Source organism: Scyliorhinus canicula, chromosome 2 (assembly GCF_902713615.1).
Source record: "Scyliorhinus canicula chromosome 2, sScyCan1.1, whole genome shotgun sequence".
Taxonomy (NCBI): Eukaryota; Metazoa; Chordata; class Chondrichthyes; order Carcharhiniformes; family Scyliorhinidae; genus Scyliorhinus; species Scyliorhinus canicula.
Genome location: NC_052147.1, coordinates 150,624,263 through 150,650,719, shown reverse-complemented (window position 1 = coordinate 150,650,719; position 26,457 = coordinate 150,624,263). Strand labels below are relative to the sequence as shown.

At 50.5% G+C, this 26,457-nt stretch overlaps 1 protein-coding gene across 1 annotated transcript in view; it reads left to right on the top strand.

The window, feature by feature from the left end:
* The window catches only part of LOC119962280 (collagen alpha-1(XVIII) chain-like), a 126,211-nt gene that overhangs the window by 21,829 nt on the left and 77,925 nt on the right, over positions 1-26,457 (top strand). The window contains exons 8-13 of the mRNA XM_038790268.1: positions 2,172-2,225; positions 4,391-4,531; positions 8,808-8,870; positions 8,960-9,004; positions 13,334-13,456; positions 23,824-23,895. Coding sequence (XP_038646196.1) covers positions 2,172-2,225; positions 4,391-4,531; positions 8,808-8,870; positions 8,960-9,004; positions 13,334-13,456; positions 23,824-23,895 — 498 coding nt within the window. The remainder of the gene's footprint in view (positions 1-2,171; positions 2,226-4,390; positions 4,532-8,807; positions 8,871-8,959; positions 9,005-13,333; positions 13,457-23,823; positions 23,896-26,457) is intronic.

Genomic DNA, 26,457 nt, shown 5'->3' with positions numbered 1-26,457 from the left:
GCCTGCATCCGACCCGCCAGTGACAGAGGGAGACCATACAATATAACGTTTAATAATAATCTTTATTATCGTCGCAAGTAGGCTTACATTAACACTGCAATGAAGTTACTGTGAAAAGCCCCTAGTCGCCACATTCCGACGCCTGTTCGGGTACACAGAGGGAGAATTCAGGATTTCCAATTCACCTAACGGCATGTCTTTCGGGACTTGTGGGAGGAAACCGGAGCACCCGGAGGAAACCCACGCAGACACGGGGAGAACATGCAGACTCCGTACAGAAAGTGACCCAAGCAGGAATCGAACCCGGGACCCTTGACGCTGTGAGCCAATAGTGCTAACCGCTGTGCTACCGTGCCGCCCATTTATTTGCAGAGTAAAACATTACAAACATGTTCCCCTTAACTCAACTTCATCCCAGTTTCAGTGAGCATCTCTTTATGCATGCTCAAGTGAAACCCCATTAATGCTCTCCACCTGGATATAATAATCATTCTAGTTGATATACAATTAACATAAATGATTTTCCATTTTGAGATGCAGCCAAGCCAGTTTCTTTATGTTGCTACGTTCCACAGTGACTGTAGACCCATCCATTAAGATCCTTTCTAGTTACTGATGGTTTTGCAATCCTTTCCAGCCATTTTCAGATGTCCTAACAGGGATCGGTGAAGGTTTCAGACCAATAAGAATTGATAGCTTGACTTTGCATTGCGTTGTTTATTAATGAGTGTGTTTGAGTGCAGTGCGCTGACATTTCCTTTCATCCTCCTTTCTCCCACAAGGTTGACGGTCATGGACCCCCACCTCTGCCTGCCCACTTACACATCCCCATAGCTCAGCTGCACCCAGTCCATTATATCCATCATCTATTTTCTCCTCCTCTGCTTTACCTCCTACATTTTCCCTCAATCTTCCTCTGCAGTACTTGTCTATTCTCTGCTCTAATGATGTGACTGGAGTATTGTATCTTGCTCTCTTTGATGTTCTGCACTAATTTCCTCTTATCTCCAGCCATTTCCACCACTTGCTCATTAGTCTTTCTGTCTATGTGGAAAAGCCTCAAATATATTCAGCTGAACAATAGTCTCTTCGTTTGTTGTCCATGTCCCAGAGGTTTTCGATGCCTCAGCGTTCTTTCATTTAATCCATTCATGGTATGTGGGTATCGCTGGCTCGGCCAATACTTACCAACCATCCCGAATTGCCCTTGAGTAGCTGGTTGTGAGCTCCCTTCTTGAACCTCTGCAGACCATGTGGTGTAGATACATCCACAGTGCTGTTAGGGACGGAGTTCCACGTTTTCCCAAGATTCAGGTGCAGCTTCTTTTACATTAATATAGAATCCCTACAGTACAGAAGGAGACCATTTGGCCTCTCAAGTTAGCACCGCCCTTCTGAGAGCATCCTACCTAGGCCCACTCCCCTGCCCTATCCCTGTAACCCCACCTAACCTGCACATCTTTGGACTGTGGGAGGAAACTGGAGCACCCGGAGGAAACCCACGCAGACACAGGGAGAAAGTGCAAATTTCACACAGACAGTACCCCAAGGCCGGAATTGAATCCTGGTGCCTGGCACTGAGAGACAGCAGTGCTAATCACTGTGCCACCATGCTGCCCTGTCCTCTGACCTGACAAAGCTGCTCCTGGCTACTCAGTTCAACTGGTGTTTGCAAGCACTCTATTGGGGCGAGAGTTCTGTCCCATGGCACTCTGATTTATTGAGTTTTTGCACTCCAAATAACGCTAGGAAGCGGTTTGTAGGAGCAAAGGAAATGTGAAAGCAAGACCAGTCCCAAAAATCTGACCCCTTTGTCCTTCTAACTCCCTCCTGTGTATAATAATAATAATCTTTCTTATTGTCACAAGTAGGCTTACATTAACACTGCAGTGAAGCTATTGTGAAAATTCCCTCTTCGTCATACTCTACAGAATTTGCCAAGCATTTGCGTACATTCACTCAGTGAGGTAAACAGTCAATGTGTAACGGTAATTAATTCACAAGCCCTCCTGTAAGCTGCCCTAATAGATTCCCTTTGTCACTCGCAGATTCAGCTCTACTAAGTCGCCCCCACCCAAATGTCCACTCGCCCTTTGATGAGCATTAAACTTCCAGACAGAGTGTATGCCAAGCAAGAATGTGCCTTTTCACCACCTTTTTTTCTTCCCCAGACCTTTCTCGATATGGAAGGTTCCGGATTTGGCGGCAACCTAGAAAACATTCGGGTAGGTGCACTCTTTCCAGGAGGTTTACACGATTAGACTCCAAGGTCAAAATGGCAGTTTGGGATTGTGCTATGCGGGTCTTAAGAGGTGACAGCCTCAGATGCCTAGCAGAATGGCTTTGACTGAGATCTATTTGCATGCAAATGAATTTGAAGGAGCAGGAATGAAGTTCCTTGGGCTGGATTCTCCGCACCCTGATGCCAAAATCGCGTTCGGCGACAGGGCAGAGAATCTAGTTTCCCACATGAAATTGGGACCAGCGCCGGTTCGGCAATTCTCCGCCCCCGAAAAGTGGTGTACTCGGAGAGTACGCCGTGCAGAGTATCCACCACCGGAGGTCATTGCCAGATGCCCGCCCCGCTATTCTGCGCCCCCGACCAACCGAATTCCCAATGGTGTATTTCTAATGTGGTCCCAGCTGTTTGGGAAATTTGTGAGGCGACTGCAGACTCAGTCCGCGGCCACCACAGTCGAGGATGGGGCGATCGGAGGACAGGGGGGCGTAATTCGGGACTGGGGTAATATTGAGCAGGCGGTCCGGGTCAGGCGTGCGGCCGATCGGGAGCACTATTTCGGTAGTCCAAGTCCACGGTCTGAGTCCGCCATGGAGCACGGCGTGGCCACTGGAGGACAACGCTGTGCGCATGCGCGACCTCTGACCCGGAAGTGCGGGGGGCCGTATCGGCAGCTGGAGCTGCGTGCATCGCAACGTCTCCCTGCTAGCCCCCTGCAGGGCTGTGAATTTGTGGTCTTTTGCCGCCAGTTTGTCTAGCGTAAAAGACCACAGTTTTCACAATAGCAGTCCCTGAAATGGAGAATCCAGCCCCTTGTGTCTGAGGCAGGTAATAATAATAATCTGAATCAGTGTCACAAATACGCTTACATTAACACTGCAATGAAGTTACTGTGAAAAGCTTCTAGTCGCCAAACTCCGGCACCTGTTCGGGTACACAGAGGGAGAATTCAGAATGTCCAATTCACCAAACCAGCACGTCTTTCGGGACTTGTGGGAGGAAACTGGACCACCCGTAGTAAAACCACGCAGACACGGGGAGAACATGCAGACTCCACACAGACAGTGATCCAAGCCGGGAATCGAGCCTGATACTCCGGTGCTGTGAAGCAACAGTGCTAACCACTGTGCTACCATAACCTCCATGGTCTCCCACAATACCTAAAAGGGGTAACTAACAGAAAACGATGCTAGGAGCTGGCTGCTGAGAAAGAGAATAAAGTATCTGCATTTGTATAGCAACACTTTCCTGGAATTTCCCAGCTCCCTGAAGGTGAAGCACTGACAACTTGGCTGCTCAACGTATTCCCGCCTCCGTGCAGCTTTCTGCTCCCAATGGCAAAGGCTACCTGTCTGTCCATTCATCGGTCCATGGGAGTTAACCAATTAAAGCTGGTAAGTCCTCAATTCCCGGCCATTTCCTGATAGGAAAGCTAGGAACGCCCAGGTCCCCTGCGTGTCACGCGTTTGGGAATGCATTGTAGGCAGGAGGACAGGGCGCTATTACCTGATCTTGCAGAATTGTGTCTAAAGAAGTAGAAAGGTTGTATGAAGCAGATGTAAAGGCATTTCCTCTGCACTCTGATCCCTGAGGTGGCACTAGCTGCTATTTATAGGAGGCTGTTTGGACCTTCAGGTGAGTGCCATCTGTCCCTCGATTGGTGCTCCATTTTGGCCCCTTGCATTGGCCAAATATGTGCCTTGCTCGCCAATTGGCTGCATCTGGTAAAATTAAGCCAGCGGACGGTACCAAAATAGTCAGGCTTAGGAACCCGGGAAAGTTCCTGAGGTTGGGTTCCCGATGGGAAAATCCCGTCCTTTGTGTCCTCCGCAATTCCCCCAAAACAGCTGAAAGTGTGGAGGCTGATTGCTGCCCATTGGTGCAGAGAAAGCTCCCACAGACAGCCATGATATAAATGACCCGCATGTACATTTTGTAGTTGGGCAAATCCCACTGGTTAGAGAATCCAGGAGAGTGGTTTACTTCACTAGACTTTCATATTCAAAATGCAACTTTGTCTGTGTGATCTTGAAACCCCTGGACCTTTTGAAGGGTTTTGTCTAACCTGGACCTTTCCTCTCCCCTCCCCTCTTTAGCTCAGTGAACGACAGAGTGTGAAAATGGAAAGATTAATTCTATTTTATCCTTCAGGGACTGCCTGGGCCTCCTGGGCCACCCGGACTCCCTGGTCTTCCCGGTCGTCCTGGAGTGTTTGGTATGAACGGCACAGTGACCCCTGGACCACCTGGAGCAGATGGGATACCTGGTCTGACCGGATTACTGGGACCTCCGGTAAGTGAAATGTTAACAACAACTATTCTGTAGCACTTTCCGTGTTATTTCAACCAACCAGCATTCGGACTTATGAGTCTCACTTTATCCCAGTTTATTTTAACAGAGGACATTAAAAACATTTTGGGCTTGCAAGCTGAAAATATCTGTATAATGACCCCAGACCAGACCCCCAATAGTTGCTAGGATACTGGCAGAAACCCAATATTTTAATTTAATTTTGTAAGACTCGAGGAGTGATTCCGAGCACAAATAGGGATATGATATATTAAAACAACCTTTATTACTAACACAGCATTAAAATATCTTTCACAATACACAAGAAAATTGTTTGAAATTACCCCTTAAAGAACGCTTAACAATGAAATAGAACATAGACAAATACAGCACAGAACAGGCCCTTTGGCCCACAATGTTGTGCCGAACCTTTGTCCTAGATTAAGAACAAATTAATCCACACCCCATAATTCTACCGTAATCCATGTACCTATCCAATAGCCGCTTGAAGGTCCCTAATGTTTCTGACTCAATTATTTCCACTGGCAGTGCATTTCATGCCCCCACTACACTCTGGGTAAAGAACCTACCTCTGACATCCTCCCTATATCTTCCACCATTCACCCTTGTAATGGTTTGTTCCACCCGGGGAAAAAGTCTCTGACTGTCGTCTCTATCTATTCCCCTGATCGTCTTATAAACCTTTATCAAGTCGCCCCTCATCCTTCTCCGTTCTAATGAGAAAAGACCTAGCACCCTCAACCTTTCCTCGTAAGACCTACTCTCCATTCCAGGCAACATCCTGGTAAATCTCCTTTGCACCTTTTCCAAAGCTTCCACATCCTTCCTAAAATGAGGTGACCAGAACTGCACACACTACTCCAAATGTGGCCTGACCAAGGTTTTGTACAGCTGCATTATCACCTCACGGCTCTTAAATTCAATCCCTCTGCTAATGGAAGCTAGCACACCATAGGCTTTCCTCACAGCTCTATCCAAATACTAAATCCTAACTGCTATCTTTTATCTCCATTCAAGCAAAACACATCTCAGGTCACAATCTACTTTTAAATGCAGTTAGCAGATTCCGGGATACTGCTGTAAAGAGATGTCTTGGAAAAACCACTTTGAGAGAGAGATCCTTCAGGAAACAGCTTACAGAGTCTTGCCTTTTCAAAACCTCTGTTCTGTTTACAGGCAAAAAATCTTTTTGATCTAAACTACTCGGCACAACATCGAGGGCCGAAGGGCCTGTTCTGTGCTGTACTGTTCTATGTTCTATGTTCTACTGGGAGAGAATAAGCTAGTCTGTTCACAGACAGATCCAAAAATGACCTGAACCTCCAGAAACTGCTTCAGCCTCTGGCTCCTCCCATTACTTATCTCACCTTACTAAGCTGAACACACTGGGCACAATCGAACGATCTCGTCGCACCCAACTTGGTGACTAGACAAGGCCATTGAATCACACGAGAGGCCTCTCGCGAGATTTGCAATGCACACAAAGCCTCATGAGGTCTGACAAGATCTTGCAAAACATTGTGATCTGGATCTTGCCCTCACTGGGCGAGATTCAGATTAACATATTCTAACAAGCCAGTAGGCTCATTTAAAATGTCTATTCCTGATTATCCTGAGGTCCGGTATGGAACGCCTGTGCCAGGGAGACCTTGCTCTGTGGTGCTTTTAGGTGTAGCAGCACCTGGGCAGGGGTCTCCCAGGTAACAGAGCCCCCGGAAGGTTGGGCTCTGGGATGGTGGTACCATGGCACTCACGCAGGCACCCGGGTACTTTGGCACTGCAAGCCTGGCACCCTGGCAGTGCAATACAGGCACATGCCAAGCTGGCAGGGCCATCGCCAGGATACCAGGCTGGTGGTGCCAGGTTGCCCGTTCCAGAGATCGGGCCCAGGGGTGCAATGTCCTTGAGAGGTGGGGTGAATGGGGGGGGGGGGGCTCGAGGACCCCCAAGAGGTATATTGGGGGTGGGGTCTGGAGGATGTGGTGAGGTGGTCAAGAAATTGGAGAGCCATTTTTAAATGTCTCTCCTGCACAGCTCGTAAGTACAGGAAGTGAGGTAAGTGCGGTCTCAGTGGGGCATTCCTCACTGAGCTCCCCCAAAAAACAAAGTCCTGTTTAAGAGGCTGTTTTCGGCACTGTAGGAGTCATGAAAGCCCCGATATTGGTGCCCAAAATGGGACTCTGGGGTTGTTTTTGTTCATTCGAGCCCAATGTCTCTAATTATCTACTCCCTCGGTAACCTTCTTAATATAAACAAAAGTCCATGAAGTAAACACCAAAGAGGGGTCTGAAGAGTTCATAAGAAAGACACTTATTCAGCATAACAGCAGTGTTTACACAGGACCCAGTCACACATCTTGGTGACTAGTGCTGGTTAACTCACAACCCAATCAGCACTAGTGAACAATCATCCCCTGCTGGATGAGTACTTTGCAGGGTTATAACAGTCCATTAGCCCAGACTTTTACGATGCTTTAATTGCACCGCTGTCTCCAAAAGGCCTAGGATTTTTAAAACACTCCTGCTGCAGTCACACACACAGTAACCCAGGCTTTTAACCCTTACTGCACAATGACTGCTGCGGTCACACACACAGTAACCCAGGCTTTTAACCCTTACTGCACCATGACTGCTGCAGTCACACACACAGTAACCCAGGCTTTTAACCCTTACTGCACCATGACTGCTGCAGTCACACACACAGTAACCCAGGCTTTTAACCCTTACTGCACCATGACTGCTGCAGTCACACACACAGTAACCCAGGCTTTTAACCCTTACTGCACCATGACTGCTGCAGTCACACACACAGTAACCCAGGCTTTTAACCCTTACTGCACCAAATACCTAAAATACTATATATCTAAAATTCCTACATTCAGTGGAACCAAACAATTTGCATTCATATAGCACCTTAAATGTAGCAAAATTGTCCCAAGGTGCATCACAGGAGCGTTAACAAATTAAATTTGACAACTGATCCACATAAGGAGATGTTACATCAGTATCAGCCCCTTAGGTAAGTTTAAAAGTGCATCTTAAAGAGGAGGCAGAGGTTGAGAGGTGAAGAGATATGGGGAGAGAATCCCAGAGCTTGGGGCTGAGGCAGCTGAAGGCCCGGTTGCCGATGGGGCTGAGGCAATGGGAGATGCTGAACAGGCCACAGTTGGTGAGCCGCAGAAATCATGGAGGGATGTGGAGCTGGAGGAGGTTAGAGAGATGGATAGAGGTGCAAGGAGGCCCTAGAGGGATTTGAAACCAGGGATGAACATATTAGATCGATGGTGTTGAGGAACTGTGAGCTGGTGTCAGTCAGCGAGCACGGGGCTGGCGGGTGAATGGGACCTGGGCCGGGATTTTCCAGTCCTGGGGCGACCGCCTCTGCTGCGGCAGCAAGACGAACGTCCATTGACTATGGCGGGACTGGAAGATCTTGCCAGTGGGCCGGGGAATACCCTCCCAGGTGCAAGTTAGGACTGGGACAGGTGGAATTTTGGGTGAGCGGATATTTTTGAAGGTTGGTAGATGAAAGGTTGGCCAGACGAACAGCACAAAAAACAGTGGTCAACCCTTACACCTACACTGGGTGGCCCTGTGGTTAGCATTGTTGCCTCACAGCACCAGGGACCCAGGCTTGATTCTGACCTCGGGTGACTGTGTGGCATTTGCACTTTCTCCTTGTGTCTGTGTGGGTTTTCTCCCGGTGCTCCGCTTTCCTCCCACAGTCCAAAGTTGTGCAGGTTCGGTGGATTGGCCATACTAAATTGTCCCTTAGTATCCAAAAGGGTAGGTGGGTTACAGGGGTAGGGGAGTGGAGGTGGAGATTGGAACCAGGTGGGGTGCTTTTTCGAAGGGTTGGTGCAGACTCGATGGGCCGAATGGCCTCCTCCTGCAGTGTAGGGATTCTGTGATAACTATCTTTGAAAGAAGCAAGCGCTATTATTAAGTCATCAGCTCAATATCTGATTTAAAGTATCATCGAATCTCAGAGTTTCCTCATTCCAAACACTATCTTGGAATTTTCTTACCCATGACGTGCAGAGGATTTGCCTTTTCCACTTTGATATAAACCGCTTTTTACATCCTCAGCACCCTGTGTTATTTCGACATTTGTCTCCTTCACTCCAACATCAGCAAGCAGGCCCCTCTCCCACTCCAACCCTGATGCTCATTTAAATTACGGTATTGATTTATTTATTTTTCTAATGCCTGACTGGGTTGCCATAGTGATCCTTTTTTCTTTTCTCCCTTCCTTTCAGGGGCCTAGTGGGCCACCTGGACAAGATGGCCGACCAGGAGTGCCAGGGGAGAAAGGAATGCAGGTATGTCACCTAGGTTTGACAGTGACATGAAGGCTTGTTCGGATTTGCTCCTGTTCTGTCCATTGATGAATCGTGTCTTGTATTTTCAGGGCGAGTCTGGTGACCTGGGTCTCCCGGGAGCGCAGGGGCCTAAGGTAAGACCTCATTACTACTAGGCCATGGTTCATGACCCCAGATGTTCAGTGGATGGCTGGAGGCTGTAGGTTTGGGAAACAGAAGGTCTAGATTTCCTGCCCCTTCAGTGTTTTTGTCCTTTATTCATTCTGAGTTGTGGGTGTCGCCCATACCTAATTGCCTTGAACGGAGTGTCTTGCTCGGCCATTTCAGGGGGCAGTTAAGAGTCAACCACATTACAGTGGGTCTGGAGTCACACCTAGGCCAGACCAGGTATGGACGGCAAATTTCCTTCCCTAAGGGGATTAGCAAACCCGATGGGTTTTTATGACAATCGACGATAGTTGTCAAGTTAACCGTGACTGAGGCTACCTCTCAATTCCTGATTTTATTAACTGAATTTAAATTCCACCAGCTGCCGTGGTGGGATTTGAACCCATGTCCCCAGGTCTGGATTGTGAGTTCAATGACATTACCACTATTTCCAAAGCTGGGCAACCATCTCATGATAGAAAAAGTTTTGGGCTTAGCTGTCAGTGAGGGAAGAAGTCTGTTAACTTTCTCATTAATAGGAAAGACTTGCATCAAATTACTCAGCATAAATAGCACAGAAACAGGCCCTCGGTGCAACAGCTCCACACAAGCCTCCTCCCATCTCACATAATCACAGCATATCAGCGTATCCTTCTATTCTTTTCTCCCTGATGTGTTTATCCACAAATGCATCCATACTAATTGCCTCAACCATGGTATGTGGGAGCGAGTTCTGCATTCTCCTCGCTCTGAGTAAAGAAGTTTCTCGTGAATTATCTATTGGAAGGGGGTGGCGCAGTGGTACTGTCAATGGACTGGTAATCCAGAGACCCAGGGTAATCCTTGAATCCCACCATGGCAGATGGTGGAACTTGAGCTCAATGAAACATCTGGAATTAAAAGTCTAATGGTGGCCATGAAACCATTGTCGATTGTCATAAAAAAAACATCTGGTTCACTAATGTCCTTTAGGGAAGGAAATCTGCCGTCCTTACCCGGGCTGGCCGACATGTGACTCCAGACCCACAGCAATGTGGTTGATTCTTAACTGCCCCTCTGCAATGTTGTATCGAACCGCTGCAAAGAAACCACAAAGGAATGAAACTGGCTGGACCCCCAGCGTCGACCTAGGTACCGGAAACGACAACGGCAAACAGTACTACATTGGAGTGTCAACCTAGGTTTTCTGCTAGATGTTGGGATCTGTACGTAGCACCTCAGGAGACTCTTGAGGCGAGGCAGCTACCAATGAGTCCCATGGGGAAGTTAAACGAATAAAGATAACCATGTGAAGAAGGTAATGCGGTACTAAAATGGAATGGTAGCTGGATTTTTCATTGTTACAAATCTTCACCCCGGTAGGTGTCTTGTTAAGGTGTGACTCTGATAATTGACCAATCACATGCTGCAGTTGACCTATTTTCCTCCCATGCTTACTTCTCTCTCTTCCATTCAGAGCTCATTCTGTTCTCTTGTTCCTTAGTTATTGACGTTTTCGAGCACTGCTCCTCCATTTGGATCATTGTATGTATCAGAGTGGATAATTGTCTGTGTTGCATGTTGGACTAACCCAGAATCTTGGGGATGTTGTATTGGCCGGCTGCTGAAGCAGAGTTGATATAGTCTGTCGCTGGGACAAGGGAAGTTGCCACTCACGAGAAAATTTCCATTCACTAATCATATGGAGGGCTCGGCAAATCATAGCCCACACTTCTGTCACTCGAAGATAAAGACGGGTCCAATCCACAGTGTCCAAAGTTTTAGTAGTGGGACCTGCTTCCTTCATTCAGTTACCATTATCCTCGCCGGAGAGAGGGTTTGAGAGGGTTTTAACTTCAACTTCAGATTAAATATGGGGCCTCAACAAAGAAATTGCTGATTATGGGTTACAGATAATTTCAGTTGAGTTACATCTGTTGAACCCTACAACCCAGATGTTATTTCTTTACCACCTCAAGGGACAAGTGTACCAAGGAATGGGAAGCATCACCAGCTTCCTGACCATGTATTTGAATTTCTCTGACCCATCGATGGAACATCAAATGTACTCGGATGTCATAAGAATGATATGTCTGGTGTGTGCCTACAGTCATGGGTGACATTAACACATTGACTATCAGACAGGAGAACTTGGCTGATCTTGGAATTCAACTCCATTTCCCTACCTGCTCCCCATATCCCTCTATCTCTCTCTCACTCATGCTTACGCTCACTCTGCCTTTCTCTCTCTATCTCTCTTACCCTCATTCACTCTCACCCTCTCTCTCTTTCCCTCACTCTTTCTCTTTCTTTATCTATCTTTCTCACTCTCACTCACACTCTCTTCTTTGCTCTATCTCTCTCCCACTCTCACCCTCTCTCTATCTCTCTCACTCTCACCTCACACTCTTTCTTTATCTCTGTATATCTCGCACTCACTCTCTCTTCCTCTCTCTATCTCACCCTCTCTATCTCACTCTCTCCTTCTCGTTCCCTCTCTTTTTATATCTGTCACTCTCGCTCACACTCTCTCTCACTCTTTTTCGCGATCTCATTTTCTTTCTCTCTCTCTCTTTCTACCACTTTTTTTTCTCGCCTCCCTATGTACTGCAATAAGTAGTTGCATGCTCTGTTGTTCCTACCAGGGACTGATTGTGTTTGCCTTTGCAGTGTTCTGTTCCATGAAGTGTGCTGAATAGTTTTGAGTCAGTTGCATATCAGTGCTGAGGAGAAATTTATGCCTAATTTGTGATCCGTTTTGCCCTCCTTCTCTTCAGAATAATGTCACTGGATCTTTTACATTCACCTGAGAGACCAGACAGGGCATCTGTTTAAAAACACATCCGGAAGAGAGCACTTTTGACAGTGTAGCACTCCCTCAGCCTGGATTGTTATGCTGGAGGACGTAGACAAGTTGATGGGTGTGGACAGAAAAGTGGCAGACAAAGTTCAATGCAGAGAAATGTGAAGAGATTAATTTTGGTAGGAAAAACATGGGAAGACAATATAAAATAAAGGGTATCATTCTAAAGGGTGGTAAGGAGCATGTGCGGAGGGATCTATGTGTATATGTATATAAATAATTAAAGGCGACAGGACAGGTTGAGCAGTTAATAAAGAAAACCGTATGCTCGGCTTTATTAATAGGGATAAAGAATACTAGCATAGCCAAGCTATTGATGTCCACATCCCAAGAATGAACTAAAGAAAAAAACAAGAACAAGGAGGTGATGTTGAATTTATACAAGATACTAATTCGGCCTCAACTGAGGAACATTGCGTCTAGTTCCGGGCGCCACACTATAGGAAGGATGTGAAGTCATTGGAGAGAGTGTGGATGAGGTTTACAAGGGTGGTTCCAGGGATGAGAAACTTCAGTTATGAGGATAGATTGGGGAGGTTGGGACTGTTCTCCTTCGAGAAAAGAAGGCCAAGAGATTTGTGAGAGAGGAGGGGTCAATGCAATGTAGATAAGGAGAAACTGTTCCCTCTCATGAACAGCTCCAGAACAAATTCGAACAGGACTAGACAGGGTAGATGCAGGGAAGATGTTACCTATGATGGATGTGTCCAGAACCAAAGGTCACAGCCTGAGGATTCAGGGTAAACCATTTTGGACAGAGATGAGGAGACATTTCTTCACACAAGAGTGGTGAGCCTGTGGAATTCATTACCACAGGAAGTAGTTGATGCTAAAACTTTGAATATATTCAAGAGGCGACTGGATATAGCACTTGGGGAGAATGGGATCAAAGGCTATGGGAGAAAGCAGGATTAGGCTATTGAGTTGGATGATCAGCCATGATCGTGATGAATGGCGGAGCAGGCTCGAAGGGCCAGAAGGCCTCCTCCTGCTCCTATCTTCTATGTATCTATATAAGAGGTCACAGATTTAAAATAATTTGCAAAAGAAGCAGAAGCAACAAAAGAAAAATCCATTTCACACAGCGTGTGGTGGAGGCAGGTTCAATTGAGGCACTCGGGAATTGGATTATTCTCTGAAAAAGAAGAATTTGTGGGGTTAGGGCAGAATGCGGGAGAATGGCACCATGGAAATTGCTAATCAGGAGAGCCCTTAGAGACATGATGGGCTGAACAGCTTCTTTCTGTATTGTGACAATTTTGTGAAGGGGTGGATCTTGAGCCTGTGAGCTTCTGATTCCAAAGTGAGAGCGCTGCCCACCAAGTCACCTTTGATATGGTTTTAAAGAAGTAGAAAAATTAACCCAAATTTTAACAGATTTTTTTTAAAATCAAGACGGTTGTACTGGTTCTGATCGAACATTATTTCACCCTCACATTTATTCATTTTGTAACTTCTCACCTTCTGTTTGCAGGGTTCCCCAGGACAGGATGGGCCTCCAGGTCAACCTGGCTTGGCTGGCTTGCCAGGACCAATAGGACCCCGAGGATCTCCAGGTCCTCCTGGACCACCATCATTGAGTCTCCGAGCTGGCTTCGTAAGTTCTTGTAACCCATGTTTTGCTGGAGTTGTTCTCTACCTGCCAACTCTGCATGGCCAACCTGTACCATTTCATGATTAGAAATTGTTGCCAAGGTCATTGGGATTTGATGGCAGGTGAAAAAAATAATCAGGACCTTTTACAAATTCATTCTCAGGATGGGAGCTTTACTGGCAGGACCAGTTTAAAAAAAAATAAATTTAGATTACCCAATTATTTTTTCCAATTAAGGGGCAATTTAGCATGGCCAATCCACCTACCCTGCACATCTTTGGGTTGTGGGGGCGAAACCCACGCAGACACAGGGAGAATGTGCAAACTCCACACGCACAGTGACCCAGAGCCGGGATCAAACCTGGGACCTCAGTGCCGTGAGGCGGTTGTGCTAACCACTAGGCCACCGTGCTGCCTGCAGGACCAGTTTTAATCACACATTGCTGGTTGCCCTACATGAGGCAGCAGCGAATCACCTTCTTCACCTGTTGTAATCTATGTGGTAAAGTATTCCCGTAGTGCAATTGCAACAACTCAAAAATGGGGCGCGATTCTCCGCTCCCACGCCGGGTGGGAGAATCTCTGGAGGGCTGCTCTGGCACCCCCCGCGATTATCCCACCCCCCCCCCCAAAATGGCGACACGCCGCTCAGAGAATTGCGGACCGCCGTTTTTCACGCCGATCCGCGATTCTCCAACCTAGATGGGCCGAGCGGCCTGCCGTTCCCGACTGGTTCACGCCGGCGGCAACCACACTGCCGGCGTGAACATGGCGCCAAAAGCTGGTTTGTGGCTTGTGGGGGGGCGGAGAGGGGAGTGAGCACCACGACCGTGCTCGGGAGGGGACTGGCCCGCGATCGGTGCCCACCGATCGTCGAGCCGGCGTCTCAAAGGGACGCACTCTTTCCTCTCCGCCGCCCCGCAAGATCAAGCCGCCACGTCTTGCGGGGCAGCGGAGGGGAAGACGGCAACCGCGCGTGCGCGGGTTGGCGCCGGCCAACCTGCGTATGCGCGGCTGACGTCGCTAGGCGTGCCGGCCATGTCATTCTCGGCGTGCCGGGCCTTGACGCCAGCGACAAGACCCCGCGGCCGAGATTTACGGCACGGCCCTCCTAGCCCCCCGAGGGGGGGGGAGAATTGGGGGCGAGGAGCGGCCTCCGACGCCGTCGTGAACCTCTCCAGGTTTCACGACGGCGTCGGGCCTTGCGGAGAATTCCGCCCATAGCGTCACCATCCAGGATAAAGCAGCTCCCCTTGATTGGCACCCCATCCGCCACCTTCAACATTCGCTCCCTCTAATACCACAAACAGTGACAGTCATGTGTATCATCTACAAGATGCACTGCAGCAACTCACCAGGGCTCCACTTTCAAAAACCCCCCCCCCCACGTCACTCACTATCCTGATTTGGAACTATATCACCGTTCTTTCACTGTCACTGGGGCAAAATCCTGGAACTCCCTCCCTAACAGCACTGTGGGTGTACATACACCTCATGGACTGCAGCCATTCAAGAAGGCAGCTTGCCACCACTTTTCAAAGGGCAATTCGGGATGGGCAATAAATGCTGGCCCACCTAACGACGCCCACATCATGTGAAAGAATAAAACAATGAGGTTGGGTGTGCCAGGAATATTGACCCAGTGAGAATGGGGGAATAGTGATATAGTTTCAAGTCAGGATGGAGGGTAACGTGGGGTGGTGATGTTCCCATCGCCCTGCATTCCTTGCACTTCAAACCATCTTGGCTGTGCCTTCAAAGTCCTGAATGTATTCAACGTTATCCTATGAGGAATAATTGGACAGGCTGAGCCTGTATCCACTGGTGTTTAGACCAATAAGAGATGATCTTATTGAAAGATGTAAAATCCTGAGGGGACTGGACAGAGTGAATGCTGCAAAGATGTTTCTCCTTGTGGGAATGACTAGAACTAGGTGGGCCACATTTTAATGATAAAGCATCTCCCATTTAAGAAGAAGATGAGAGACGGGCAGGAAAGTCAGTTTCAGCTCACAATCAGATCAGCGATGATCCAATTGAGTGACAAAGCAGACTCAAAGGGCTGAATAGCCTGCTCCTGCTCCCAATTTGTGTGGTTAAATGGAAAACTAAACATAAGAACTATGAGCAGGAGTAGGCCATCTGGCCACTCAAGCCTGCTGCGTCTTTCAATAAGGTCATGGCTGATCTTTTTGTGGACTCAGCTCCACTTACCCGCCCGCTCACCATAACCCTTAATTCCTTTACTGTTCAAAAATCTATCTATCTTTGCCTTAAAAACATCCAGCGAGGTAGCCTCAACTGCTTCACAGGACAGGGAATCCCACAGATTCACAACCCTTTGGGTGAAGAAGTTCCTCATCAACTCAGTCCAAAATCTGCTCCCCCTTATTTTGAGGCAATGCCCCCTAGTTCTAGTTTCACCTGCCAATGGAAACAACCTCCCTGCTTCTATCTTTGCTATTCCCTTAATAATTTTATATGTTTCTATAAGATCCCCCCCTCATTCCTCTAAGTTCCAATGAGTATAGTCCCAGTCTACTCAGTCTCTCCTCATAATCCAGTCCTCTCAACTCCGGAATCAACCTAGTGAATCTCCTCTGCATCCCCTCCAGTGCCAGCATATCCTTTCTCAAGTAAGGAGATCAGGGGCGAAATTCTCCCCTACCCGGCGGGGCAGGGGGTCCCGGCGTAGCGGAGTGGTGCCAACACGGAATTCTCCGCACCTTTAGGGGCTAGGCCCGCGCCGGAGTGGCTCCCGCTCTGCCGACTGGCGCCAATGGCCTTTGGCGCCACGCCGATCGGCGTCGGGGCTGGCCGAAAGGCAGTCGGCGTGAGTCCGTGCATGCGCCGGAGCGTCAGCAGCCGCTGACGACACCACCGGCGCATGCGCGGTGGAGGGGGTCTCTTCCCTCCACCATGGTGGAGGCCGTGGCGGCGGCAGAAGAAAAAGAGTGCCCCCACGGCACAAGCCCGCCCACCAATTGGTGGGCCCCGATCGCGGGCCAGGCCACCGTGGGGGCACCCCCCGGGGTCCGATCGCCCCGCTCTCCCCCCCCCAGGACCCCGGGGTCCCGCTCGCACCGCCAATCCCGCCGGCACAGAGGTGATTTAAACCACGTTGGCGGGAGAGGCCTGACAGCGGCGGGACTTCGGCCCATCGTGGGCCGGAGAATCGCTGCGGGGGGCCCGCCGACTGGCGGGGCGTGATTCCCGCCCTCGCTGATTCCCGGGTGGCGGGTAATTTCGGCCACGGTGGAAGCGGGATTTACTCCGGCCCCGGGCGATTCTCTGACCCTGCGGGGTGTCGGAGAATTCCGCCCCAGATCTGTACACAATACATCAGGTGTGGCCTCACCAGCACCCTATAGAGCTGCTAAATAACATCTGTTTTTTTAAACTCCATCCTTCTAGCAATGAAGGACAAAATTCCATTTGCCTTCTTAATCACCTGCTGCACCTACAAACCAACTTTTTGCGATTCATGCACGAGGACACCCAGTTCCTAGCCCACTCACCTGAACTATCTACATCACTCTGCAGACTTTATGTCCTCTGCACACTTTACTCTCCCATCATTTTAGTGTCATCTGCGAACTATGGCACATTACAACTCAAAATCATCTATGTAAATTGTAAACAATTGTGGCCCCACTAGCCACAAATTGGAAACTAGAAAAACACCCATTTATCCCCTCTCTTTGTTTTCTGTTAGTTAAACAACCCACTATCCATGCTAATACATGCTAAAGCCATGGAGAACCATTTGGCCTTAATTCGCGTGTTCGCATTGCTCTTTAGTGATGTAAACAGAATGATTTGGAGATTGAGGGCGCGATTCTCCAGAAACATTTCTCAGTGTGGTGGGGAGCGGGAATTGCCAGGAGCTTCCCAGCGCACGGCCCAGGAAGGCTGGCAACGTTACTCAACGTTAATTGGTCAACTTAACGAAGCCTCCCCTCACGGCGCTGGGGTCACAGGTTCAATCCCAGCTCTGGGACATTGTCCGTGTGGAGTTTGCACATTCTCCCTGTGTTTGCGTGGGTTTCGCTCCCACAACCCAAAGATTTTTAAAAATAAATTTAGAGTACCCAATTAATTTTTTCCAATTAATGGGCAATTTAGCGTGGCCAATCCACCTCGCCTGCACATCTTTGGGTTGTGGGGGGCGAAACCCACGCAAACACGGGGAGAACGTGCAAACTCCACACGGACAGTGACCCAGAGCCGGGATCGAACTTGGGACCTCGGCGCCGCGAGGCAGCTGTGCTAACCCACTGTGTAACCATGCCCCCCCCCCCCCCCCCCCAACAACCCAAAGCTGTGCAGGCTAGGTGGTTTGGCCACGCTAAATTGCCCCATAATTGGAAAAAATGAATTGGGTACTCAAAATTTTTTTTTAAACGTAACGAGGCCAAATGGGCTTCGCGCCCAAATGCCGTCTCGCCAGCTGATTTGCCGGGACCGCAACTCGCCAGCCCCCCGCTAATAATAATTTTTCTTGTCACAAGTATTTTTTTTTTAACAAACAATTTTATTGAGGTATTTTTCGGCATTGTAAACAGTTACAGACAACAACAAAAAGAAAGCAAAAAAGGCAAAAATGTGCAAACATCAACATAGAATGAATACTTCAATCGAACCATACTGCACAAGCTTGTTCCTCTCCCATCGACACTACCCACCTATTTATCCCTCCTACTCTCCTTGTCACAAGTATTAACACTGCAATGAAGTTACTGTGAAAAGCCCAAGGCCATCACTGCTCGGGTGGCAACCGCAGTGGAAAGCCTGGTGCACAATGTTGGCACCAGTGAAGGTGTCCAAGGTATCGCTCAGTCAGTGTTGGCCATGGCCGAGGGTCTTGGCAGAATGTCGACCTCGCTGGGGGATGCCACCCAGTGCCAGGTTGACCTTGATGAGGTTCCGTGGGCCATGTCCAGCTCTCAGAGGCTGTTCCAGTCTCAGGTGGGCATTGCTGAGGCGCTGCAAAGCATGGCCCAGTCACTGGGAGGAAGTGTCCCAGTCACTGAGGAGCATCGCCGACGGTGGGAAATTGGGTGGTGGGTGGGTAAGATTGCGATGACGGACCAGGCCACGACCTAGATGAAATGGGCATCCTAGAGTATGGGGGCCTCCCTGGCCCTCCAGGCTTGCAGGACCCTCACCGCTGCCGCCTGTCCTGCAGACTCCGGCTGGGCCTCCGGTTCCTCCCCGGCCTTGTCCACCAGCCCCTGCTGGTCCGACACTGTCTCATATCATCCTTGACCTCCTCATCTTCATCCTCCTCCTACTTGTCTTCCTCAGCGGTAGCCATATGTTCCTCATCACCACCCCCCAACTTGTTGCCCTGCTCCTGTGCCAGGTTGTGGCGGACACAGCAGACCACCACAAAGCGGGCGATACTCCGGGAGGTGTACTGCAGGGCACCACCAGGGCGATTGAGGAGTTGGAACCGCACCTTGAGGAGTCGGATGCACCGCACAATCTCAGCCCAGGTGGTTGTATGGGCCTCGTTGTACCAGGTCTCTGCTTCGGTCTCCAGCCTCCGCACTGGCTTCATTAGCCAGGTCCTCAGCGGATATCTCTTATCCCCCAAGAGCCAGCCACCCATCCAGGGCTGCTCCTCGAAGAGGGCAGGAGTGACCGACTGTCCCAGGATGTAGCTGTTGTGCACACTCCCCGGGAAGCGTACACACAAGTGCATTATCTTCATCTGGTGGTTGCACACGGGCTGTACGTTGAGGTAGTGGAACCCCTTTCTGTTAACGTAGGGTACCCCCAGATGGCCTGGTGAGCGCAGGGTAAAGTGATGGCATCTATTACCCCCTGGACCAGGGGCACCCTGGCGATGGCGGCGAATCCTGAGGCCCGGGCATCTTGCTGAGCCTGGTCCATATCAAAGACGATGTAGTTTTCTGCCTTGGCATACAGGGCATTCGTGACCTGCTGGGTGCACCTGTGGCCTGTCGGATACGGCACAGGTCCCCACTCAAGCCCTGGAATGTTCCCGAGGTGTAAATGTTCAGGGCTATTGTGACCCTGATGGCCACCGGGAGTGGGTGTCCTCCGCCCTGTGGTGCCAAGTGTGCGAACCTGCTGCAGCACGCGCTGTCATTTGTTCAAAAAGACCAGCAACGCCTGTACACCCTGAACTTTGCTCCCACCCCCCCGGTCCCTCCCTAGCCTGATGGGTGACTGGGGCCTCGGGGTGTGGGGAGGGGTCGAACATCGGCAGACACTGCTGCTGCCGCCTTCTCCGGCGTCTGGCCGTATCGCGTAGCACCAGCACCACTAGGGCAACCTCTGCTCCAACATCCCTGCAATAGCGTTCAATATTTACAAGGCATTGGGAAAGGGTGCTAGACTGACGGCACAAGGACCCAGGTTCAATCCTGGCTCTGGGTCACTGTCTGTGTGGAGTTTGCACATTCTCCCTGTGTCTGCGTAGGTTTCGCCCCCACAACCCAAAGATGTGCAGGGTAGGTGGATTGGCCATGCTAAATTGCCCCTTAATTGGAAAAAAATGAACTGGGTACTCTAAATTTATTTTCAAAAGAACAAACAAAACAGGCTGGTGGCTCCCACCCCAGGACCCTTGATTCCTCCACTGATTTCCCCCCACTCCTCTACCCAGAACACCCTGGCCTCACACATCCGTCCGCAACGGGCCCCCCTCACCATATCCCAGACCCTGTATCCTGGTCACCGGCTCACAACGTCACCTGGACCTGGTGCTGATCCCCTCCCCGTGGCACCCACCCACCCTCTGACCGTGGACATGTCCCCGGAGCTGTGTCCCATGGGTATTCGGATATTGGCTGCTGCGTGTGTGGTGTTGCCTCCCACAGTGTTCAGGCACAGTGTCCAGGCATCGGGGTCTGATTGGGATGCTAGGCAATGACTCCCACATGCTACATAGTCCGCCTACCCACGGGAATCCACTTGGGTTGTGCGAAGTGCTCACTTAACCACGATAGCCAATTCCCCAGAGGCTAAACCTTCAGCCGCAAGGCCAGAGGCCTCGGCAGTCGGTGAGGATTATGGGTGACCATTAGGGCAGAAGGGCAGGGACAAGATCGGGTCCCTAGATCGGGTAAATGATCCAGGGGTTGACATTTCTTTTTTTAAAATATTTTTATTCTCCTTTTTCACATTTTCTCCCAAATTTACACCCAACAATAAACAATAATCAGTAACAAATGCAGTGTCAATCCCCATATCAATAATCTAGGGGTTGACATGGTGGTGCCCCCCAAGCACCCGCCCACCCTTCCATGGTGGCCCACAAATGCGGAGGGTCCCCACTCTCAGCCGAGTGTCCTCCACCCTCAGCCGAGGGTCCCCCACCCCCCACCGAGCACTAGGGCAGCAGGCCCAGCACCCCCGGGTTCTTTGCCTGTGAGTAAAGATGGCTACTCACCTCTTCGGCTCCCCACAGAAGCCCTTCTGCCAGGTTCGCCTTTTTGAAAAGGAGTACTAATCGGTGCCAGTGTGACCACTTGCTGGGGAGGCCGCTGAATGACAGGAGGCCATTGGATAATGGGTGGCTCTCATTAATTGTATGGAAATGGGGCTTAAGTGTTGATAATTGGTTTCTCGCCACATTACGGCGAAATCCTGATTTTGCCAATGGGAGCCGGCCGGTTGCATCACAAACTGTTAGGTGCCTGGTGCGGATCTCGTTTTGGCCTCTCCCGCTATTCACCAGCCTCGTTTTATTTGAGCAAGATGTAACGAGGCCGGAAGATTGACCATGAATGTGCACAGAGTGGTCGGGGGGGTGGGAGCACATCTCCGTACTTGAGGTTCTCTGTTGAGAGACTTAAAGATGCGGGTAGCCTTTCTGATAGGTTGGCCAGAGGGTTGTGTGGGAACAACCGAGGCAAAACATAATATCAGATTGCTTTACTGGCAGGAGGAAGCTGTGGTGACTTTCTCTCAAAACCAGAAACCCATCCAGGGGTGGGGCAGTGAGGAGGAGGCGGGAAGAAAAAACATTCAAAGTCGGAGTTGGCATTGAAACAAAAGTGTTCTTACTGGCCAAGGGGGTGAGGTGCATGATAATCTTTATTAGTGTTCAAGTAGGCTTACATTAACATTGCAATGAATTTACTGTGAAAAGCCCCCGAGTCGTCACATTTGGCTACACAGAGGGAAAATTCACAATGTCCAATTCACCTAACAGCACGTCTTTCAGGATTTGTGGGAGGAAACTGGGGCACCCGGAGGAAACTTACGCAGATACAGGGAGAACGTGCTGACTCCACATAGACAGTGACCCAAGCCGGGAATGGAACCCAGGTCTCTGGCGCTGAGAAGCAACAGTGCTAACTACTGTGCTACCGTGCCACCCATGGCAGAAGTTAGGTTTTCAGCCTTTTCTAGTTTGTGTGGATAGGATGCTCGAGTCCAGATTGAGTATCAAACACTCTTATGGGCAACACGGTGGTTAGCGCTGCTGTCTCGGCGCTGAGGACCCAGGTTCGATCCCGGCCCTGGGTCACTGTCCGTGTGGAGTTTGCACATTCTCCCCGTGTCTGCGTGGGTTTCACCCCCACAGCCCAAAGATGTGCCGGGTAGGTGGATAGGCCATGCTAAATTGCCCCTTAATTGGGGAAAAAAATTATTGGGTACTTATTTGGATAATTATTAAAAAGACTAATTTCTAATGTACCTTCCACAACCTCAGGCTGGCTGAAAGTGCTTTAAAACTCTTGAAGTACAGTCAATGATGTAATGTGCAAAACCCAGCTGCCAATTTGTGCTCAGCAAGCCCCCACAAACAACGTAACATTCACCAGGTTGTCTTTTTAGTAATGATTTGTTAAAAGGATGTGGGTTGTTCTGGCTAGACCAGAATTTATTACCCATCTCTAGTTGGCCTTGAGAAGGTGGTGATGAGGCCACACGTGGAATATTGTGTGCAGTTTTGGTCTCCTGGGGCGGGATTGTCCGACCCCCCACCGGGTCGGAGAATCGCCCGGGGCCCACGTCAATCACGCACCCACATATGTCCCATATTTTCCGCCCCCGAGATTCAGCGGGGGCGGGAATTGCGCCGCGCCGGTCGGCGGGCCCCCCCCCCGTGGCGATTCTCCGGCCCACGATGGGCCGAAGTCCCGCCGCTGACAGGCCTCTCCCGCCGGCATGGATTAAACCACCTACCTGATTGGTGGCGCGGGCGGGCGCCGGGGTCCTGGGGAGGGGGGGGGGGGGGGCATCTGACCCCGGGGGGTGTCCCCACGGTGGCCTGGCCTGCGATCGGGGCCCACCGTTCGGCCGGTGGGCCTGTGCCATGGGGGCACTCTTTTTCTTCCGCCTTCGCCATGGTCTCCACCATGGCGGAGGCGGAAGTGACCCCCTCCCCTGCGCATGCGCCGGTATAACGTCAGCAGCCGTGGACGCTCCGGCGCATGCGCATACTTACGCCGGCCGGCGAAGTCCTTTCGGTCCCAGCTGCCGTGGCGCCAAAGACCGTCCACGCCAGCCGGCGAAGCGCCAACCTCTCCGGCGCTGGCCTAGCCCCTCAATGTGAGGGCTTGGCCCCTAAAGGTGCGGAGACTTCCTGACCTTTGGGGCGGCCCGATGCCAGAGTGGTTCACGCCACTCCATCCCGCCGGGACCCCCCGCCCCGCCGGGTAGGGGAGAATCCCGGCCCTTATCTGACGAAGGATGTTCTAGCTATAGAGGGAGTGCAGCGAAGGTTTATCAGACTGATTCCTGGGATGGGAGGACTGACGTATGAGGAGAGATTGAATCGGTTTGGATTGTGTTCGCTGGAGTTCAGAAGTATGAGGGGGGGAATCTCATAGAAACCTATTAAATTCTAACAGGACTGGACAGGGTAGATGCAGGAAGGATGTTCCCAATGGTGGGTGTGTCCAGAACCAGGGGTCACAGTCTGAGGACACTGATCATTTCGGGCGGATCATTTAGGACAGAGATGAGGAGAAATTTCTTCACCCAGAGAGTGGTCCTTTTTGCCCAGCCCAAACACAATATAGGAGGGTCCCCAGCCCGATCGCGCGCACAATCCTGCCCATTGTGGGCCGGGTTCACATCACTATGTCTTGTGATATTGCGTTGAATCTCGCGAGGCGTTGCAAACCGGGTAGATCCCGGGAGCGGGGTCTCGCGGCTTTCAGCGGGCACGCTGCGCCACAATGAGATACTTTTTTGGGCCTGGCGTGGCTTATGGATCGTGCCCTGTATGCTTTCATGAAGCAGTTAGATCTGGCACTTAGAGTGAAGGGGATCAAAGGAAATTGGGGGAATGCAGGATGGCCTCCTGTCCTATTTTGTATGTTTCTAAGTGGGAGGGGGGGTTTGTCCCAGGATGCTGTAACATGTTGGAATTCTCTTTACAGGAGGACGCCGAGGGTTCAGCACTCCCAACAAACACGGGACTACCAGGGGAGCGAGGGCTAGAAGGTGTTCAGGTAAAGCTGAAAGCTCACAGTGAGAATAAGCCACTCCGACCTGGCATTGGCACACTGCCGTTTTTGATTCTTTTAATCCTACCCCACCCCAAAATAAACCCATCAGTCACCAACCACTCCATCTTGCATAGTGCTTCAATCTCCATGATCCTATTTTAATCTATTCAGTTGGATATTTCCTGCCCAGTTCAATAGCAGTGCCCTTCCATGGCACAAGGAGCCTTCACCCAAAGGATCATTCCCAATCCTACCCAGTCCAGGCAGCAAGACCCTGACACTGGCGGGCATCATTGTGGGCGGGCCGGGACAATTTGGACAGCCGCAAAAACTCCACAAATGTTTTCCGTCTCAGCCGTAACAATGCCTGCTGGTATCAGGGGCTGGAATATCCCAGCCATAGAGTCATTGTGTTGTCCACCATCCACAAAGCACAAGTCAGGAGTGTAATGGAATATTCTCCACTTGCCTGGATGAGTGCAGCTCCAACAATACTCAAGATGCTCGACACCATCCAGGACAAAGCAGTCGCTTGATTAGTGACCCTTCCACAAACATTTAATCCCTTTTCCTCCAAAGAACTGCAGCAGTCCTGTATACCATCTACAAGATGCACTGCAGGATCTCACTAAGGTTCCTTAGGCAGCACCTTCCAAACCCACGATCACTACCATCTAGAAGGACAAGGGTAGTAGACACATGGGGGACACCCACCTGGCAGTTCCCCTCCAATTCACTCACCATCCTGACTTGGAAACATATTACTGTTCCTTCACTGTTGCTGGGTCAAAATGCTTGAATTACCTCCTGACAGCATAGTGGGTGAACCTATACTTCAAGGACTGCAGCGGTTCAAGTAGGCGACACAGTAGCACAGTGATTAGCACTGCTGCCTCAGAGCATCAGAGACCCGATTCGTTTTCGGCCTTGGGCGACTGACTGTGTGGAGTTTGTACTTTCTCCCCGTGTCTGCGTGGGTTTCCTCAAGGTGCTCCGGATGCTTTCCACTGTGCAAAGATGTGCAGGTCAGGTGAATTGGCCATGATCAATGTGTGGGGGAGTGGGCCTTGGAAGGGTGCTCTTTCGGAGGGTTGGCGCTTTCGGAGGGTTGGCGCAGATGTGATGGGCCAAATGGCCTCTTCTTCACTGTAGGATTCTGTGGAAGGCAGCTTACCACCACCCTCTGAAGGGGGACTAGGGATTGGCTATAAATGCTGGCAGAGCCAGCAAAACCCACATCCCATAAAATAATTTTGAAGAAGAGGGCCATAAAGTCCATGCCAGCTCTCTGTGGACCAACCCCATTAGTCCCATTTACCCCCCCCCCCCCCCCCCCCCCCCCTCCCCCCATTCTATCTGGTAACCCTCAATGTTTATCTCCCTCAAATCCCCATCAATCCCCTTTTGGAAATCATTCATTGTCTCCACTTCCACCGCCCTCGTGGACAGTGACCTCCAGATCATTTACTCTGTAAACAAAAAAGTTCTTTTTCACAACCCCCTCACCTTTCCCAACATATTCAAGCTGTGACCCCCATCCCCCACTGATCCTTGTCCTGTCAGCCAATGGGAACAGCTTTTCCTTGTTGATCTTTATCTAAACCTCTCCAAACCTTGTCCACCTCGATCCAATCTCCACTCGCCCTCCTTCGCTCTCGAGGAAAACAATCCCAGCTTCTCGGACCTTAAGCGCGGAGCTAAAGTCGGAAGAGACCAACTTGGTGCAGCAAGCCTGCTCTATCCGCCATAATGGCTGAAGCTAAACGCTCTGCCCCAGATGCACCCAGCAACTCCACATCACCACAGCCATATACCCTCCAAGGAGAGGAGATAACCATCCCGAGAGAAGGGATTGCCACTTGTGGGATCTTGCTGTGCACAAATGGTCTGCCAAGTTTCCTCCATTTTCCTGTTGAATACAGTTCATTGGCAGTTTGGGAACGAGCTGATGTCAGGAAAGGCGCTATACAAATGCAGGCCTCCTTCCTTTAGCCACATGGTGATGTCCCAGCACCCCCGAGGGCAATTATAACTGGGACCCCCCTGCCCGAGCATTTAGTGCCGTGCATGTTCTCCGGTTACTCCGGTCGCCGGGCTGCGAGGCAACAATATTTCTGCAACTCCAACAAGACGAGAAGAACCCGCAATCATATTGCAACCTTCATGATCGCAAGGCACTCCAACATTCTTTGTGGCTGTCAAAGTGTTTTTTGAAGTGCGGCTGTAACTGTTGTGCAGGAAATGCACAGCAAAATCCCCCAACCTCCAATTTCGATGAAGATCCGAGCATCTTGATCATGATGGTTGAGTGAACGATTTGGGCCACAGCTCCCTCCATACTCCCCAGCCCCTCCACACTCCCCAGCCCCTCCACACTGCCCAGCCCCTCCACACTGCCCAGCTCCCTCCACACTGCCCCAGCCCCTCCACACTGCCCAGCCCCCTCCACACTGCCCAGCCCCCTCCACACTGCCCGGCTCCCTCCACGCTGCCCGGCTCCCTCCACACTGCCCAGCCCCCTCCACACTGCCCGGCTCCCTCCACACTGCCCAGCTCCCTCCACGC